At 37.0% G+C, this 20,125-nt stretch overlaps 1 protein-coding gene across 1 annotated transcript; it reads left to right on the top strand.

The window, feature by feature from the left end:
- Positions 1-636: 636 nt before the first annotated feature.
- Positions 637-18,865, top strand: capza1b (capping actin protein of muscle Z-line subunit alpha 1b). Its single transcript, XM_022670269.2, has 10 exons — positions 637-1,100; positions 6,801-6,864; positions 7,853-7,904; positions 9,598-9,661; positions 11,812-12,018; positions 13,316-13,395; positions 15,147-15,225; positions 15,977-16,048; positions 16,941-17,003; positions 17,390-18,865. Exons 1-10 carry the CDS (start codon positions 1,062-1,064, stop codon positions 17,528-17,530), a joined length of 861 nt encoding a protein of 286 aa, XP_022525990.1. The 5' UTR covers positions 637-1,061; the 3' UTR covers positions 17,531-18,865.
- Positions 18,866-20,125: the final 1,260 nt, after the last annotated feature.

Below are 20,125 nucleotides of genomic sequence, written 5' to 3'. Positions count from 1 at the left end.
TACAATGCAGAACATTTTCGTTTAAGATGTGTCCAAAACCTTTGACTGGGATTCTAGACAAAATATTTATATACGTTTTAGGGATTACAGCGTTTAAAAAGACATCTGCTGTATTTCTTACCCTCTGTCTCCCTCTCCTGTCCTCCCTACCTTTCTGCCTGCCTCTCTCTCACTTTGCCTGACTCTCTCTCTCTCTGTGTTCCTCTCTCTACCTGTCTCCTTCACCTGTCTCTCTCTGTTTGTCTCTCTTTTCTTTCTCCCTCTCCTCTTAATTTCTCTCTGCCTTTCTCCCTCTGGGGCTGTTTTCTGTCTGTGTATAGAGCTGATTGAGCTGATCTGGGCTGAGCTGTCTCTCTCTTTGTCTCTGGCTGATTTCTGTCTGTGTGCTGGGCTGCTCTGGGCTGAGCTCTCTCTCTGGGACTGGATTCTGTCTGTGTGCTGGGCTGATCTGGGCTCAGTTATCTCTCTCTCTCTCTTTAGGACTGGTTTCTGTCTGTGTGCTGGGCTGATCTGGGCTCAGTTATCTCTCTCTCTCTCTTTAGGACTGTTTCCTGTCTGTGTGCTAAGCTGTCTCTCTCTCTCTGGGGCTAGTTTCTGTATGTGTGCGGGGCTGAGCTGTCTCTCTCTGGGGCTGGTTTCAGTATGTGTGCTGAGCTATCTCTCTCTCTGAAGCTGGTTTCATTGTGTGTGCTGGGCTGAGCTGTCTCTCTATCTCTCTCTGGGGCTGGTTTCAGTCTGTGTGCTGGGCTGAGCTGTCTCTCTCTCTGAGGTTGGTTTCAGTCTGTGTGCGGGGCTGATCTGGGCTGAGCTGTCTCTCTCTCTCTCTGGGGCTGGTTTCTGTCTGTGTGCTGGGCTGAGCTGTCTCTCTCTCTCTTTCTCTCTCTGAGGCTGGTTTCAGTCTGTGTGCTGATCTGTCTTTCTCTCTGGGGCTGATCTGGGCTGAGCTGTCTCTCCGCTCCGCTCTGCACCAATCACATTCTCCTGACCTATTATGGTTATGAGCGTGACAGCCCGTGTACCCATGATGCGCTGCGGGCTGAGGCTGGTCTGCTGGAGCTAAGATGACCGACTTTGAGGAGCCGCTCTCCGACGAGGAGAAGGTAAGGCGCTTTAGCGCGGTTTCTCGCGGCCGGGGCGGCTATGTACTCGGGCTGCTGGTTGTTCAGCGTCCGTGGAAGAGGTATCGAGCGGTCGGCGGGGTCTGCGGCTCCGCTGGGCGGGGAGCAGAACGCCTTTAGCCGTTTAGCTTTGTGCTAGCGCTAGCGTTAGCTTTAGCATTAGCTTTAGCTTGTACAGGAAGCTGGACGGGAGCTGGCCGTTTAGGGAATGGCAGGCTGGCAGTAAACAGAGCCGGTTCTGCCGGGGAAGCCGCCCGGCAGCTTTATTTACAGCTCGGGGGTTAAATTCCTGGTGTTTCAGGTGATTTATTTAGTAGTTATTACCAGCTGGGGAGCTGTTTTCCCCGCGTTTAGAGCGCAAAAGCCCGGGCTTTGGCTAGCTTAGCTCAGCTTAGCTCGATTAGGTTAGTTGTCAGAATGACTAACGCTAGCTACCCAGCTAACAGTACAGTTCAGGAAGTGGCAGCGCGAGCAGCGAGGCGAGCTGCCTACCATAAATAGTGGCAGCACTCCGGTTCCCTGTTTCTGATTTCACCCGCAAACCAACCAGAGAACCTGGCGTGCTGCTCCAGCCTAATATTAACCCACTGATAGAGGCCGTAACTCAGATTTTACTGTACAAAAACATGCACACACACTAGCAGATTTCTGTAATGCTGCTAATTTTACTAGTGTAAAATCTTATATGTCAGAAATCAGATTTAAAATATAGTTAACGTTATAGCCTGCTTGTGTTTGAAGGTTAATCAAATTAATGTTAATTTGATTAATCAAATTTAAGCTACTGTTTTAACACCATTTTCAAAACAAGATCAAATCCCTTTATTGTCCTGTGTGTAATGTATATACAACTCTGAAAAAAAATAAGAGACCGCTTTAGTTTCTGAATCAGTTTTTCTGATTTTGCTATTTATAGGTTTATGTTTGAGTAAAATGAACATTGTTGTTTAATTCTAAAAACTAACGGAACATTTCCCCAAATTCCAAAAATAAAAATAGTCATTTAGAGCATTTATTTATTTGCTGAAAATTAGAAATGGCTTAAATAACAAAAAAGATGCAGAGCTTTCAGATCTCAAATAATGAAAAGAAAAAAAGTTCATATTCATAAAGTTTTAAGAGTTCAGAAATCAATATTTGACGAAATAACCCTGGTTTTTAATCACAGTTTTCATGCATCTTGACATGTTCTCCTCCACCAGTCATACACACTGCTTTTGGATAACATTATGCCACTCCTCGTGCAAAAATTCAAGCAGTTCAGCTTGGTTTTGATGACAATTTGGTAAAATTAAAGAAAACTCATTTTTTAAGTGGTCTCTTATTTTTTGTAACAAATACTAAGTTTCCTTGAACCTTACATCCAGTTTTTATATTAAACACAAGGTAAACCTAACCCCATGGTATTTCAGTTGAAAAACCCACTGATAGAAGCCGTAACTAATCTCTTTAATGCAGCTAGTTTTTTTGTGTAAACTCATATATGTATATATCAGAAATCAGCTATAAAATATATAGTTATAGCTTACTAGTGTTTTGGGAGGTTAATCTATTGTTTTAACATGGCAAACATAATCCCCTTGTATTTCAGTTAAAGGATCCACTGATAGAAGCCATAACTCTTATTTTACTCTACAAAAAATCTACGGTAATTGTAGATCTCTGTAATGCAACTAGCCCAGTTTTATTACTGGGAACTTTTTATATATCAGAAATCAGTTCAACTTTTTTTTAGCTGTTAAGCATTATTATTATGTTACGTATACAGCTCTGTATATAAATCAATCTGACTAACCTAAATAAACCCCTTAACAGTCAATTTTCTGCCTGATATTACACGCCTATATTTTGAGGATTTCTTTTCAAACATTACATGTAAAGGTTTCCTGTTTAATTAGAATGGTTATTGAAAATATTATGTGTAGTTGTAATAGAAAATATTTAACATTTATAGTAAATATGCAACTTGTTCTCAAAATATAGTGAATAAAAATCATAAAATTGGTGCTTTCCTGAATATCATTTTAAAATCGATATTATCCTAAATACAAATCAAACATTAAATGTCATTCAAAATGGGGTGTGCCATATTGTATCATATGCGGTAGTTTTGTTTGTTAGTTTTTTACAAAATAATAGACTAGATGTTTTCTTGTTTCTACATGGAATATAAATCTATTATATTTGTAATTTATAAAAAAAGTTATCTTTTCCTGAAATTATATTTTTTAATTCAATGTTTTTTTCATATGGCCAAAAGTATCATTATCACTAAAATTCTCCTGAAACATTGTGATATTATTTTAGGGCCATATCGCATTATTTAGTTGTGGTTGTCTAGTTTTTATGTCTATTGTAGACTCTTAAGAATTTTAGGTTATTCTTCTTATAAATCTGAAATTATTAAGTGGAGTAGAGAGTGAACAGCCATCTTCTCTGAGTGTCCTGTAGGCTGTAGGTAGAGTTTAATCAGATAACTTCAGCAAGAAGCTCAGTCATGTTTGTATTTATTGTGGGAACAGGACTAAATATTTTAAGGTTAATATCCTGATGTAAGAAAAGCCCCATCAACATTTTCAACACATTTTGTTCTAAAAATCATATAAAAAAATAGTTATATGAAACGTAAAACATTTTAATTAAGTAATTAAATTGTTGTTTTAGTTAACATAGTATCTCCAGCACTAACCCAGCACATCTACAGTTTGTAATATTTGTAAGACAGATGAATAAAGACAGATTTGTACACTGCGCTGCACTGTCCTGTTAAGTATATGTCACTTAGGGATTTTTTAACAAACCTTGGTGCAGATTTCTCTCCATTAGTGCTGGGCGATATGGGAAAAATTATATATCGCGATATGGAATTTTTTATATCACAATAACGATATATATCATGATATACCACATTTAAGTATGTTTTCAGTTATTCTTTGAAAAAATATGACAAATTAATATCATTGCTTACTTCTTTCCAACTTTATTTCAAAGTGATATTAAACCCAACTTTCACAAATGAGAATTGCTACCTTTCAGTGCAGCAATATATATGTATCAAATGAAAACAGGTGAGGTAGATACAGTAGCTATTACTAATTATATTTTAATAACATAAAGCATGTCGCAAACCGACGTGTCCACCCATGTCCGTCAAAGAACGTGAAGCAGCGTCATGTCAGTGTCGAGCTTTTTTTTGCAAAGATTATTTTATTATCACTTATATAAACAGAGTTTTTCCAAAGTGACCACGCCAATACATTTCATCATAGCCTACTTTATATATTTGCATTAAAATAATTGATGAAATTACTGTAGAAACGATAGGGATGATAGAAGGTAAGTAGCCCAATAGACACTTTTCTATCGTCCCCACGATAGAAATCAACATATCGCAGAGCTGCTTAGGGGTGGGCAATATTATATCGTATACAATATATCGTGACACAGAAATATCATGATATTAAAAATCCATATCGTGATAATAGGGCTGTTCTGTCTTAAAAGTAGTCTATTATTTACTGTGAAGCTTTAGGTGTATTTATTGTATAATTGTTTTAGTTTGCAGTTTACATGCAGGCACTAAATATTCTGCAATATTTTTTGCTGCATTATATTATTTTATGCTAGGATTATTTATTTTGCCACATTATGATTATTCTGTTATACTCTTATACTATATTCCTGAAATTAATTAATTATTTTTCTGTTTTCCTATATCGGCAAGTATATCTTTATGGCAAAAATACCCTGAAATATCGTGATATTATTTTAGAGCCATATCGCCCACCCCTAGCGCTACTCTTCATGTATAAATTTTTCTCTCTTTACTAAAGATTTCTGTGGTGGGGAAAGCTGACTAGTTTAATCGACATTTTAAAGGCTTTGCAGGTGCAGTGCTGCCTCTTCTCTCTAAATTTTATAGGGTCGGCGATGATTTAGGAATAATCATTATATTGAATGTAAAATAATGTAAAAACAATTCTAGTGCAGCATATTTGGTACATGCATACAAACTCAAAACATTCAAAACGTTTTTTTAAAGGTTAAAACAGTTCATAGCAAAAACATATATAGAATACATGCTTTCAATAGTATCTTCATTATCACAATGTGGATATTTTTTATTGCCAGTTTTATTGTCATGCAAAAATTTAGAATAAAAAGGTCAGTATAGTCGTTTTGCTGCTCGCCCGGTTCTGATTTAACAGATCACTGATCAGCAGTGAAGTGAGACTGAAGAAGGTGTGGCAGCACTTCCCCTCTACAGGCTGTGCCACTATAACTGAGCCATTCAGAACACAGTTTACAGCACAGCACGGCTTCTGTGCTCAATAACACTCAAGTCTCATGCGAGTTTTAAGGAACAAAAAGTTAACCAGCTTTGGCCTAATTTTTTTAATCAAACTGATCATATATATGTTTTTTCTAAAAAGCAATTTGGTATCATGTTTTATTCCAAATGAAAATCATAAGCTATTTTAAAAGGTTTTTTTTTTCCAACAGCAAGTTCAAAGCACACAAAAAAAGCTTTGTTAAAATATGTGAATTACAGCATTAAACATTTTAAGGTTGTTTAAAGTTAAAAAGGTAAATTTAATTCAGATACACATATTAGCAAATGCATACTATGCATATACAGTATTACTCAGGAAAAGAGCTGTTTAAAAGTGAATGAATCCACACTTGTATGGACTGTTTTAAGATATGGCCTGAAAAAAGGATCATGATATTTTGATTATTTCAGGGTATTTATGCAATTCTTATATGTTTTTTGCCATATGATCAAACTTATCAAATTTATTTTATTTATTCATTTTAGAGATGTATTACTACAACAAAATATTGGCCTTCCTAAAAGTATAACAGTTCTAGATATTCAGTACAAACAAATATCTGTTATTTTGTCTGTTAACAACAGATACTGATGGGAACAACAGTAACTTACCCAGTATATTACCTCTTTTTTGTGTAATTATCTGTAAACTAATAATAATGTAGTAGATAAAGTGATGCAATATAAAATGATTTAGTATAAAAGGAACTAATAGTAACGTGAAACAATATTTAATTGCATGCAAATAATATCAGCTGATAAATATATACACATTTCTATTTTACACATTTGTTTAAATCAATGTGTTTTAAAGTAGCGCAGCCAGTTTCAGCCAACTATACCCGCAAGATCGGTGTCTCTTGGTCCTTTTCCATTATCTCTTCATATCAGAATATGATAAAAACTGTGTATCGTAAAAAAATCTTCTTCTTTCTTTAAACATTGTGGTATAATATTTTTACATTATCATTAGTGCATAGATTTTGGCCATAGCGTCCAACCCTACCTCTTATACAAAGAATGATAATTGTTTTATAATGCAATTATACTGTTTTAAAAAGCAATGAATTAGGAAAATAAAGAGTATTTAAATATCCTAAATAAGTACAATATAAATAAAATAAACCCACTTTTTTAAAATGTGTTGAAGTTGTTGATATACTGATTCCTTCATGTTAAGGAAGTATATAGTTGGTGGGACAGGCCTATGTGTACCCCTGCCCTTAACCGCACATGCTCTCTGGGTTGTGGGGAGGGTTTTTGTGGTAAATGAGAATTCACAGCTACAAGGAAATAACTTCCTCTGTAAAGGAATGTCCTAATCCACTGTTTCTGCTCTGTTTCTGCAGGTCCGCATAGCAGCTAACTTTGTCACCCATGCTCCGCCTGGAGAGTTCAATGAAGTCTTCAACGGTACGTTTAGCACTGCTGTACATCAATAGTGTGGAATAATTAGTGGCTATAAGGGTTGCCTACTAATGAGGGAATCCCCCTAATTTATTACTGTTTTCAGAGTTAATCATTAGCTGGAAATACAATTATTGCGGATAAGCTTCACCTCACATGCAGTTTTATTACAGTTTACCTTAAACTTTATCTATTAATCAATTAAATTTTATTTAAACCCAGAGTATACTGAGGGTGGCCCTCATTTACAATGTAGACAAGACAATACACAGAGTAAATACTGTCAAAGACCCAGTATTTTAATAAGATATGTAAGATATTATAAAATAAGATAAATAAAATCATAGGTAAAAAAAAAATAAATAAATAAATAAAAGGCATTAAATCTAATCAAACAAAATGCAACAAATGAATAAATAAAACTACCACCACATAAGTGTAAAATAGAAATGAGCAGTAACTAAAATTATTAAAAGAAAAAGATAAAAAATGAAAAAGGAATTGAAAAAATTGATAAAAAGTAAATACCAAAATCATAAAAAAAAATATGTACATAAAATGAGCTAAAAAGTGTCAGTCTGTCTAAAGGTGGTTAGAAACTAAAATTTAAAAATGATTTAGTGAAACCAGTGAGCTAAGTTTTATAGATTTATGTAGTAATTTCCTTCTCGCTGCTGCTCTGTAGCTGAAAGCAGATTTTCCCTAAATTTCACTAAAAACTCTGGATCAAAGTTTTTGTTCAGTTGATAATGTTTTCATTCATAAAAGTGGTCAAGGTATAACTAATAATAAAAAAACACATTGTCAGGAACAGCAACAAAAGAAAGAAGATGGCTTTGATTCTATATAACACCTATTTTAAAACCACACATTTTGCCTGAATATTCAGATGCCTGAATGTTAATGTTTTTACTGATGCAGTTATAATTCAACATAACTTGTGAATGTGAAAACATTTGATTTATTATTTTTCCTTTCCTTTCTCCGTCTTTAGATGTGCGGCTTCTCCTCAACAATGATAACCTCCTCAGGGAGGGGGCAGCACAGTAAGTGTCTATGTTTCTGTCTTTGTGAACAAAAAGCTGGTTATTTCTCAGTACCTGTTTTTAAATATAAAATCCATAATCAGAATCAAGTCCACCCACTCTTCCACACATGTAGCTTAGTCATTTTTTTTTTTGTCGGGTCACATTCACAGATGTAAGTGATCTGTATCTGTGTGTATTTTAAACTAATCTGTAACTAAAACTCCTCACATGAGCACATTGATACCTGTATAAACGTCTCCTTCTTTACCAACAACAAAAAACGTCATATTTGAGAGACGACTCGTAGCTTTATAAAGGGAAATGGATGTGTTTGTTAGCAGCTCATGTGGAGCATCTTTTGCTGGAGTGGAGAAACAGTAAACAGCTGGTCTGAAATTCATGCTCAGGTCGAGGGGGAGAAAAAAGGCCAAGTGGTTTGCTTTTGCTGTTTTTGCAGCTATAGCTGCACCAAGAGATGTGTTGTGGGTACGAGAGAGAAGCACATAGCCCATGCGGAAAACCAAAAAGATGCATACATTCCGATTTGACTGTTCACATTCATGCTGCATGTCCATGGAATGATTATGTATCCGATTTAGGACCACATATGAAAGTGACTCAAATCTGATTTGAAAAAAAATCAGATTTGGCACGTTCACACAGCCATGAAAAAATCAGATCTGAGCCACATTGAGGAAGAAATCAGATTTGTGTCAGTTCAGCCTGGTAGTGTGAACGTAGGCTAACATTCCTCAGCTTTGTGCAGTTCTAGGGAATTCCATATCAAAGAGAGTTAAAGCAGTGCTGGAAAATAATGGTGGCCACACAAGATATTGACAATTTGGGCACAATTTGGACTTTTGTTGCCGGTAGTTTAGACAATAATGACTGTGTTGAGTTGTATTGAGGGCACAGTAAATTTACACAGTTGTACACTGACACTTTACATTGTATCATAGTGTCATATCTTCAGTGTTGTCCCATGAAAAAGATATAATGAAATATTTTCAAAAATGTGAGGGCTTTGTTGTGTCGTGAGTGAAAAAAAAGACGAGCTACAATCCAATTTCAATTTCATTTCAAACCACCTAAACATATGGTTTGGATCTGATTTTGTTTTTGGCAATAATTAGTCTGGATACAGTCTAGATATTCCAAAAATCAGATTTGAGCTGGCAGTCTGAACACATCCTAAGCCATAGCCAAAATGACTGTCTGATCTGATTTGTAAAGATTGGATTTGATATGTTCACACTGCCCTGAATATATTAGACATTTTTCACCTAACCTTTTAACCTGTAATTGTAGCATCACTTTAAGTAGAAAGTAGTATCTTCCTCTCTTCCTATCAGAATTTGAATGCAACATTTAATTGATCTGGTCTTAAACCTGCTGGCCCCGCCCTTACCTGTCACTCCCTGTCCTTGTCCCGCCCCTGCAGATCACATGTCAGCTGACCTGAAACACACCTGAAGCAAATAATGAGCCCCAAGCTCATCTTGAGTCAAACCAAGATAGACCAGAGTTTTAGCTGCATCTAGTGAAACGTTTGTTCAGGAAGTCTACTTTAAAAACAGAGGATAGTTTTAAAGATTTATATATTTATTTAAACAATTAAAATTATTTATTTTTAAGTTTTTAAAGTTATTTCTCTTGTTTACTCTCTTTCTCTCATTCTGTCCTTTTCCTTGTTTCATTTTAATTCTGTCAGTGCCTTTGCCCAGTACAACATGGATCAGTTCACCCCTGTTAAACTGGAAAATTCGGAGGAGTCGGTAAGTGAAGCTCATATATCACAAACAAACGCAGTTCACACGATTACTTTTAACCGCTGTGTACTCCTGTGAAGAAGGTGGAGCCCAGACGTTATATCAGACAACTTTTCTTATCCAATAGGAGTGGTTATGTTGCATAATAGCTTTTATAGTAATCTTTTGTAAAAAGTTGTCAGTTGGTTTTAGAGTTTAGATCCAGGTTTCCCACCACTTTCATTGGGCTGTGACATAGGTGTCTGTTTTTTATTTCAAAGAAATCAATCAAACTTAAAAAATAAATAAATAAAGTTTGGGTTGGGTTTAAGAAAATGGTCTGTGACATTGGCTTCTGATTTTTTTAAAGCTATTTTTATTTTATATAAAGCTATGGCATGATAATCACAACATAGTATAAAGTAACAAATCAAACTGTGATTAAAAAAAAAAGTTGCACAAGTTAGAATGTTATAATCACGCAGCTCTGGGGTTCACGCACACAAGCCCTTTAACTCATATGTGTTACACACGTGACTTGCAGTGCTGTGTGTATCGGTTCTTTAAACTTTGTTCTTAAATAGTAGTTCTATGCTTCTTTAGGGTTGCAGTGTTATCTAACACAATTCAGTACAGATTTTGCTCATTCAAACAACCCCAACATTGATTTTAAAAATAAATTTTAAAAAGCTCAGTTTTAATGCTTTACTTACTGAAACTCTGACAGATCGTACATGGGCTCAGGCCAGGTCGGGCTGTTTTTTTTTTGTTTTGTTTTTTTTGTCCCAATCTGAGCACTTAATTGATTTTGGTAGTGTTAGCATGGTTTCTGTAGGCTTTTGAGGCACTGTTTGTTCAGGATTGTTCTGCGTTTGTTTTGTGATTGCGGTAGTTTAAATCTCATTTATTTTACAAAACCTGTATCTTGAAGGGTTAGTGTGCTTGTCTAATACATATCAGCTATATGCTTACATTTATAAAACTAGTCAGAATTACAGATTGAGAACTGTATTAAATAACCTAATTTTAGGGCAGTTTTTTATCTTATTATTGTTAGATAAGATGGTATTTGCACAGCAGTTTTTAAGAATCTGTTGCTATTGATGCATTTTGTCTGTGACAAAAATATTGATACCAATGTCAAATGTCTCCATACTAATTCTCTATTGTCAGATTAGTCAGACGTTTTTAGCAGATGGTGTTTAAGCATGTTGAACTGCTAGCCAGTTACTTTACATTTGGATGTGTACATGCGCTGTTAAACACTGTTAAAGTGTGAAGCATCACTCCAAATCACCTTTTTTTTTTAATAAATCTTTGCATTTAAACCTTTCTTTGATTAACTGTTCTTTTGTATGACAACTTTACACTTTTCCAAGGTGCTGGGCAATGTGACCTCAAAGTAATTATCACAAATATTTTAACATTTTACATGGGTTACAATAAATGAATAAATAAAATGATTATTTAAAATTATTATAAATCAGCACTGAATTTAAAATGTATACAACTGTTTTCCTTCTGTTTTCCTGGAAGGAAAAGTGTCACGTGATTGCATGTGTCATGTGGTAGTGTGTTTTTAAGGGTGCCATACATTGCAGAATTACATTGGTTAGGGGTTCCAAAATGTCACTTTCTTCTCATTTTCAATGGATTGCCCAGTTCCACTCCTTTTATTAAAGAGAAACTGTACCACTCAAAAGTTTGGACACACCTTCTCATATATTTGATGTCTTTTCTACATTGTAAATTAATATTATAGACATAAAAACAATTTAGGCACATATGGAATTACATAGTAAATTGTGTTCTGCACAATCCCCTGATCTAAACTTGATGAACTGAGATGGTGATTTGGGATGAGCTGGAGCTTCACAGCGTGAAGCAAAAGCAGAACTATTGTTCAGCACCTCCAGAAAACTATTTTAGGTGACACATGAAGCCAATAAGAAAATAACAAGAGTGTGCCGATCTTTTGTTTAACAAAATTATTCCTCACGTATTCCTGTATACATTTAATGTCTTCAATATTACATTTACAATGTAAAATACATAAAAAATAAGAGAACACATTGAAAGAGAAGAGGTGTGTCCAAACTTTTGACTTGTACTGTATTTACATGCACAAGTAAATCCTGCTGCCTAGTTTTAACTCTCTGCTTCTCTGCTTCCTGTAGGTTCTGATTACGGAGCATGGTGACCTGGGTCAGGGACGGTACTTTGACCCACGGACCCGCAGGTCGTTCCGTTTCGATCACCTGCGTAAGGAAGCCAGTGACCCGCAGCCCTACCAAGGAGAGACCGCTTTGCACTCTTGGAGAGATGCCTGTGACACTGCACTTAGTGCCTACGTCAAAGAGCACTACCCTACTGGAGTGTGCACGGTCAGTACACACACACAAACATTCATACATTATACTTCTACATTAAGAGAAGTGTATAAGTTCTATGAAGTTTGGAAAAGGAACTGTTAGTGTCCCATGACTTTTGCCATGTCTCAGTCGCCATCATTACTGCTTACTTAGAACAGCCTCACTCATGAGATAATCCCTCGGGCCCTATGTTACACCCTGCGCATGGCACCTCATTTTGCTCATTGCTATCTTACACTCCACCAAATGTCCATTTTTACATCTTGTACCTACATCGTCTAAAAAGCAACAGCACTTGTGAATGTATCTACATGTGTGTTCAGGTAAATTACTGCCGTATTGCTATCTTGCCAAAGGAAAACAACGGTGCATCACTGACGAAATATGACCTAGACAGACGCCAACAGTCAGGCATTCATTGCTATCTTGGCAACATGTTTGCTTATCTTTTGGCAGCTATGCAAACGTTTACATCTACATTAAATAGAATGAACAAGCGTGAATGAGCAGGTCAATTTCCTCTGCTGAGAAGCATTGGACACGTCCAGGTAGCTGTGGCCCTGAAATAGCAATCCGCCAAAGTCGGAGCGCACCTAAAAGCTCTTTAAAAACAATGGCAAGTGACACGCTGATTGGTTTATTCGCAGTGATTGGCACGTTACACCCAAAACACACCCATGATTAATTAAGAGAATTACTTCCTGCCTTTTGAGCGGCGCAAGGCTTACTTTTCCTGTCATTGCGATAGCAAAGACACACTGACACACCCTAAATCAAGTTGCTGGCCTAAAGAGCGCTAAAATATGGATATGGCTACTCATCTAATACAGGTGGTGGCATTTCCAAGCCCTCATCTGAGTGAACATTTTAATGATCGTCTTACATAGGACTATCCTGTGACTTCTGGTATGTTGGTGTGTGTTATTGATGTGGGATCCGGGCTGTTAACTTCCTGTTACGGGAACTTTTCACTTCAAGTACTTCCTTCAGTAAAACGGGTTTGGCTGCAGAAATCAGCTGCTTATTATTTAGACTCAAGACTCAAGGCTTTGCTATAGTAATTTTATTTATTTATTCAATTATTTACCATTGCATCGACCTTGCATATCCTATGATGTGACTGTTGCACATGTGCACAGTGCTATAAGAGTGCTGAGAAGATCTACTGTGCAGCCCTGATGACATTAGAATAGGATATTGGCAGCAGTCCACAATTCTTAAACCAATGCACCCCCAGTAGTTGTACAAATAATTTGTTTTGTGAATGCAACAGAGTATATTTTATAGTTTATTTTCTCTGTCTGTACAGGTATACGGGAAAACAGTGGACGGTCAGAAGACCATTATTGCCTGTATTGAGGGTCACCAGTTTCAGCCTAAAAACTTCTGGTAAGGAATCGAGCTTAATCATTTAGCATTGTGTTCTTCATTCATGCTCAGAAGAAAGCTATAGTTAGACCATTATTGGTTTCCTACGTAATGAACAGATAACAAGCTAAATGAGACAGACAGACCACCAATAAACTACATGAGATCAACCCCAATATATACAGCTCTGGATAAATTGAGACCACTTTAGTTTCTGAATGTTTCTCTAGTTTAGCTATTTATAGGTTTTTGTTTGAGTGAAATTAACATTGTTGTTTTATTATATAAACTACAGATATTTTTCCTAAATCCAAAATAAAAATATTGTGATTTTTAGAGCATTTAGTTATAGCAAAAAATGAGAAAAGCTGAAATATGAGAAGATCTCAAATAATGCAAAGAAAACAAGTTCATATTCATAATGTTATAAGAGTACAGAAATCAATATTTGGTGGAATAACCCTGTTTTTAATCACAGTTTTCATGCATCTTGGCATCATGTTCTCCTCCTCCACCAGTCTTACACACTGCTTTTGGATAACTTTATGCTACTCACTCCTGGTGCAAAAATTCAAGCAGTTCAGTTTGGTTTGATGCCTTGTGATCATCCATTTTCCTCTTGATTATATTCCAGAGGTTTTCAATTTTGTAAAATCAAAGATACTCATTTATAAGTGGTCTCTGATTATTATTTTTTTCCCAGAGCTGTGTATAGTAGAATGACATATCAGGTTGTGACACACTCCTGTTTGTTAAGAGAAGACTCCCCACGTTGTGAAACCTGCCAACCGTATCACAAGGACAGATGCCAACTCTGTATACCTACTCTGTATCTACTATAAAAGACATTTTCACTCACAATATCTGAACATATCTGAACGCTCCCTTACCCCCAAAGACTGTATCTAACATAACCACTCCTAGTAGGAAAATAGCCTATGAGCTGCAAAGCTGTTTAACTTCCATTACTACTGTAATTCATGCTCAGTTATTCTCTGATTTTTACTGCTTTTATTATTTCCCTAAAATATTGACCATCAAAGCAAGTCAAGTTCCATTTACCACCACAACGCTGAGCTGGTGAAATTGATCTTAGTACAGATTTAATATCTGTATCAATACAAACCCATACACCACCAATGTAGATATAAGAAATCTCATAGGTACACGAATCGAGTAGTTCTATAATAAGTACAGACTGTAGTTTGGTATCTGTTTCTCTGCGTACTTTATTATTATCCTCCTTCTTTCACCCTCTTTCACCCAGTATCTAATAAGTGTGTGTGATTAAAATCTCCCAGGACAGCGTGAGAACAGAATTATTAACATGTTCAGATTACCACTGTGGTTGGGTGTTAAAGTTTTTTTGGTCTTTAACTCATGTGATTGGTCACTAGATACAGGAAATTGAGCTGGCTGTAATAAAAACATGCAAATAAATATCTATTTTAAATTGACTGCTTCCTGTTTTTGATAGCGTTAGTGCAGAAATTTCTGCTACATATATATCAGCTGTAGTTCTGCACCTGACGGCCTCTTTTCATGCTTATAATTAATAATTTGTGGTCAGATTTCTCTGGCTGAGCTTCATATGTGTTAACTTGTGTGTAGCGCACACATCACTTTATACACATCAGGCTACTGGCCATGTGTGAGCTATACAATGATTTAGAGATTTTAAAAGCTGTGTACTTACTTTTACTTAGGAGTATTTATTTATATTTTATTTATTTATATCTTTATATATATATATATATTTATATTTTCCCCAGGAATGGTCGTTGCAGGTCAGAATGGAAGTTCACCATCAGCCAGTCCTCCTCTCAGGTGGTGGGAGTGTTGAAAATACAGGTACAGAGTCTTTTTTTTTCCTTGCTTTTTTCCTTGCTTTTTTCCTTGCTATTAGCTGGTCTTGTTTAGACAAGCTCTTTTTATGAATCTCTTTCTGATTAATACTGTATTTTGATTACTCAGTGCTAACAATTATGTAATTGTGTATTGATTAAATTAATCCAAATCAATTTAGGCTGTTTTTTATGAATTGACTGGTTTGAGAAGGTACCTAAAGAAGAAGACATGTTAGACATGTTTTATGTTTGTTTTATTTCTGCTGTGTATATTTGGATTAGGGGTGTGCAATATGTGTGTTTCTGATGTAATTTTGCTCGTGAACTATATTTTTACAATATTCAAAATCGTGTTTGTAAAAGTCTAGTATTGTACTAACCTGTTCTGCTCAAAGGATAATGTGCCTACTGAATATATTAACGGAAACAATTTGAGGCAAACAAACAAACTGAAAATTGATATTTGCATGTCGTAGAATATCTAAATATTGCACGCCCCGTACTGAAATAAAAACAAGAATACAGGAATTTTTACCTGAAGTCAATCGTTTAATACTAAAACTAGAGTAAAGTAAATGATCTATTAAGAAGAAAGGTGCTATTTATTTATTTATTTATTTATTTATTTTTAATTAAAAAGATCAAATGTTTTAACTATTTGTTCATATTGCAATAATGCTGAAATGATTTCATTTGAAATTATATAGGTGTGGGTGTATTAGTCTCACTAATGATTTACTGTGTGTGTGTTGCAGGTGCATTACTATGAGGATGGTAACGTTCAGCTGGTCAGTCATAAAGAAGTGGAGGAGTCCATCATAGTATCTGTGAGTACATAAATATTATTCCTAATAGATTCTTAAAAAACAACCAAAAAAAAAATGCCTCTCTCTCTTGCTCTCTCTCTCTCTTGCTCTCTCTCTCTCCTGTTCTCGCTCTCTCTCTCTTGCTCTCTTTCTCTCTCTCTCTCTCTCCCGCTCTCTATCTCTCGCTCTCTCTCGCTTGCTCTCTCTTGCGCGCTCTCTCTCTCTCTCCTGTTCTCTCGCTTGCTCTCTCTCTTGCTCTCTCTCTCTCTTGCCCTCTTTCTCTCTCTTGCCCTCTTTCTCTCTCTCTCTCTCCCGCTCTCTATCTCTCGCTTGCTCTCTCTTGCGCGCTCTCTCTCTCTCCTGTTCTCTCGCTTGCTCTCTCTTGCTCTCTCTCTTGCTCTCTCTCTCTCTTGCCCTCTTTCTCTCTCTTGCCCTCTTTCTCTCTCTCTCTCTCCCGCTCTCTATCTCTCGCTTGCTCTCTCTTGCGCGCTCTCTCTCTCTCTCCTGTTCTCTTGCTTGCTCTCTCTCTTGCTCTCTCTCTCTTGCTCTCTCTCTCTCTTGCTCTCTTTCTCTCTCTCTCTCTCACTCTCTATCTCTCGCTCTCTCTCTCTTGCTCTCTCTTGCGCGCTCTCTCTCTCTCTCTCTCTCTCACTTGCTTGCTCTCTTGCTTAATTTCTCTCTCTTTTGCTCTCTCTCTCTTTTGCTCTCTCTCTCTCTTTTGCTCTCATGCTCTCTTCACATTGCAAAAAAAAAAAAAAAATTTAAAAGGATTCTTGGGGGAAAGTTGTTTTACTCAGCAAACCAAAACTGCTTCATGCTTAGTTCACAGGTGCCTAACCCAGTTGTGTAGCTCACGTGTGGTGTAGCATGAAAGCAGTGCTTAATGTTATTTTTCTTCTTCTCTTCTTCTCAGGATGAAGAGTCAACTGCCAAGGAATTTGTAAAAATTATTGAAAATGCAGAAAACGATTACCAGGTAAAGCTTTTCACAAATCAGTGAACATGCGGTCTGCCACTCATGTCTGAACAAGCTGTTATCAGTGTCTGTGTTTCCCAGTTGCTTAAGATGTTATATTCTCCATATACTTTTTTTAAGCATATCGAGAACACCATCAATGCATCAATAATGTTTGGAGAATTTAATTTCTTTAAAAGGTTATTTCATTTCTGATGCAGTTTGACCATGATCATGTGCATTGAGCTGAGTAGTGTGTACGTAGAAAATGTCTTTTAAAAACTGTGATCTGACAATAAGGCCTACATTCATTGTGAAGCAGCTTTTAATATTGCTTTGAACAATATGAATCAGCAAAAAGAGCTTTATCAGATCAGTGAGCTTCTTTTCTGTCTTTCTCCACCTAGACGGCCATCAGCGAGAACTACCAGACGATGTCGGACACGACATTCAAAGCTCTGCGCCGGCAGCTTCCTGTTACCCGCACCAAGATCGACTGGAACAAGATCCTCAGCTACAAGATCGGCAAAGAGATGCAGAACGCCTAGAACCCGCATGGTTCCGCCTCTCTCTCTTTCTCTCTCTCAACGCAGAACCGGTCAAAACCAAAACTACATGCTGTTCGCTAACCAGAGGGAGAATGCCCCCATTGAAAAAAATGAAAAAAAGAAACAAACAAAAAATGACGAAACAAATAATGTCAATGAACTTCAACTGTTCATTCGTATCGGTGTTACAAAGAGGATGCGATTCCATTCGGTTTCTGGTTCGTTAAAGGACTCGGTCCGGTCTCAGCTATTGGAGGAGGGTCAGACGAGAGCTTAGAGGGAGTTTGGATCTAAATTTTATCGGTCAGTCCGATGTTTAGTCTTGCGTTAACGTAAATTCATCTGTCCCGTCTGTCCTTAAATTCTCGGAAAATCTCGGAAAGGGTGTAAATCGTAGTTATTTTTGTCGTTCTTTTTCTTTGTTAATGTTATCGTCGTCGTCGTCATCGTTCTTGTTATGAGATGCTTGTGAGTACGATTTAATAATTGTCTTATTATGTAAGATAACGGCACGGAGAACTGCTGTCTAACTTGGTAACTACTGACTCCAGCCCAAAACTCGTGAACAAACCTCTTTTCTGCGTCTTTCGTTTCTTCTTAAAGCTTCTAAACTCATCCCTGTAGGAGTGTGTGTGAGGAGAAGAGGCTTGTTCAGTGACTTTTGGAATCATTTGGAAAGACTCTGTCTTAACTCCCCTCTCTCAGTATCTCCCTCCACCTGTAACTCAAACCTTCCCCCCACCCCCCCTATAAAAACGGCTTCAAATGACCTTCAAAATCGACCTGGAATTAGTGTGCAAAATATAGAACCAGCCAACCAACCAACCAATTAAAAAAAAGAAACCTCGTCCTCTTTCCCATGGCAAAGAAATCCAAATTTAAGTCTTCATATTTATACATACAGATGTTATATTTTACTAAGCAGTCCTTAAGAAAAAGCTACATCCGAGCACTCCTTTGTTACAGGCCTCACGTGCGCTTTCTGGGGTGTGCCGCCGAATCGAACGAGTCTTACGATGCAAACAGGGAATCTCAGCTGTTCTATGCACTCTTCTGTCCCGGAGCAGAAAGGGGAGCCGCCAGTGTTGCTGTCGCATGTTCATGTCATGGTACTGTTGGGTGCTTCCCCACTGTAAATTCACCCTGAACACAGAAGCATTGTCAAGACTGTGTTTATATCACTCTTTTTCTCTCTCTGTCTCTCTCTCTTTGTCTCTCTCTCTTCGTCTCTCTCTCTCTCTGTCCTGTAACACGGCTCTTAATGCTGATTTTAGCAAAAGTATGTGCTACTCACAGCTAATAAAGAATTGGCACCAGACTGATGACTGAAACTCATCTGCTGAGACTGATTACTTTGCCTATTTGTTGATTTGTCACTTCTTTTTTTTTTTCTTCATGATTTGACGTGTTTCTAGGGCACGCTGCGATACTATATATATCAGGGGTCGGCAGTTAAGTTTGTATAAATATTTTCCAAGCCATTACGTGGCAGCCACAAAAAGAAAAAAAATAAGTTTTGGAAAACAAAGCGTAATAGGATGCTACATGGAGTGCTACAGACTAGTAGCTCTCCAGCCCAGAGGGTTGTTGAACCCAATTGCAGAACAGTTGATCTCAAAGCAGGTAAACCCAAGAAGAAAGGAAAAAAAATAAATTAATTAACACACTGCACCTCACGCAGGATCGATCCTGTGTCGTCAGGGTCGCGGTACAATACACTACCGCTGCTCTGGCGAGTGAATTGGGACACAGCTGGCAAAAACGCCCTTATAAGGAGATAAGGAGCCTGAGCGCCACAGAAAGACGGGTGGAGGAAAACGTAAAAAGCTCACCAGAAGCATTTAATTTTTTCTTCCATTGTAGTTTGAATGTTTAATGCCTATGGCCGACCCCTGATATACACTGACGTCTAATTTTATGGGGCATAAAATCCTGCCTGTTTGTTGTACTAGTGCATCTCAAAAAAATATATATATATAATTGAAAAGTAACTTTATTTTAGTAATTCAGTTTAAAATTATAACATTATAATATATATAGCTGTATTTCACAGAGTGATCTATTTTAAGCGTTTATTTCTTTTAGTGTTGATGATTATGACCTACAGCCAATGAAAACCCAAAAATCAGTGTCTCAAAAAAATTGAATATTATACAAGACCAAATGGTACTTTTGGCAGTGTGGGCAATGTGCCAAGTCCTGCTGGAAAATGAAATTGGTTCGGTTAGTTTAGTGATTAGAATAAAGAACGTTACTACATCCTGTCGTCATCAGCTATGTGGGCGGAGTCTCTCTATACCTCATATTAGTTGGTTTGTAAAATGTTACTTATAATGAGTTCAGCTTTGTGTCACTTTGCCAGGTGTTGTGCTGAATTCTAGCTCTCTGTCAGAATCTGACTCCCCTCTTGCGTACACAGCGCCCCCCACAGCAGAATGAGTGTAACAGATTCTCCACAAATTCTTTTAATTTCTGTTTGTAAATAAGGGTTAATCTACTGGTAAATAAATTAATTCCCAGTCTAAGCATTTGTGTTCACACTGCTGCATGATGCACTGCACTTTTCCAAGGCGAGTCAGATTTCGGCACAACACC

This window comes from Astyanax mexicanus, chromosome 12, assembly GCF_023375975.1.
Source record: "Astyanax mexicanus isolate ESR-SI-001 chromosome 12, AstMex3_surface, whole genome shotgun sequence".
In the NCBI taxonomy this organism is placed as follows: domain Eukaryota; kingdom Metazoa; phylum Chordata; class Actinopteri; order Characiformes; family Acestrorhamphidae; genus Astyanax; species Astyanax mexicanus.
Note: the sequence above shows the minus strand (reverse complement) of the source record. Positions and strands in the feature narration are given on the sequence as shown.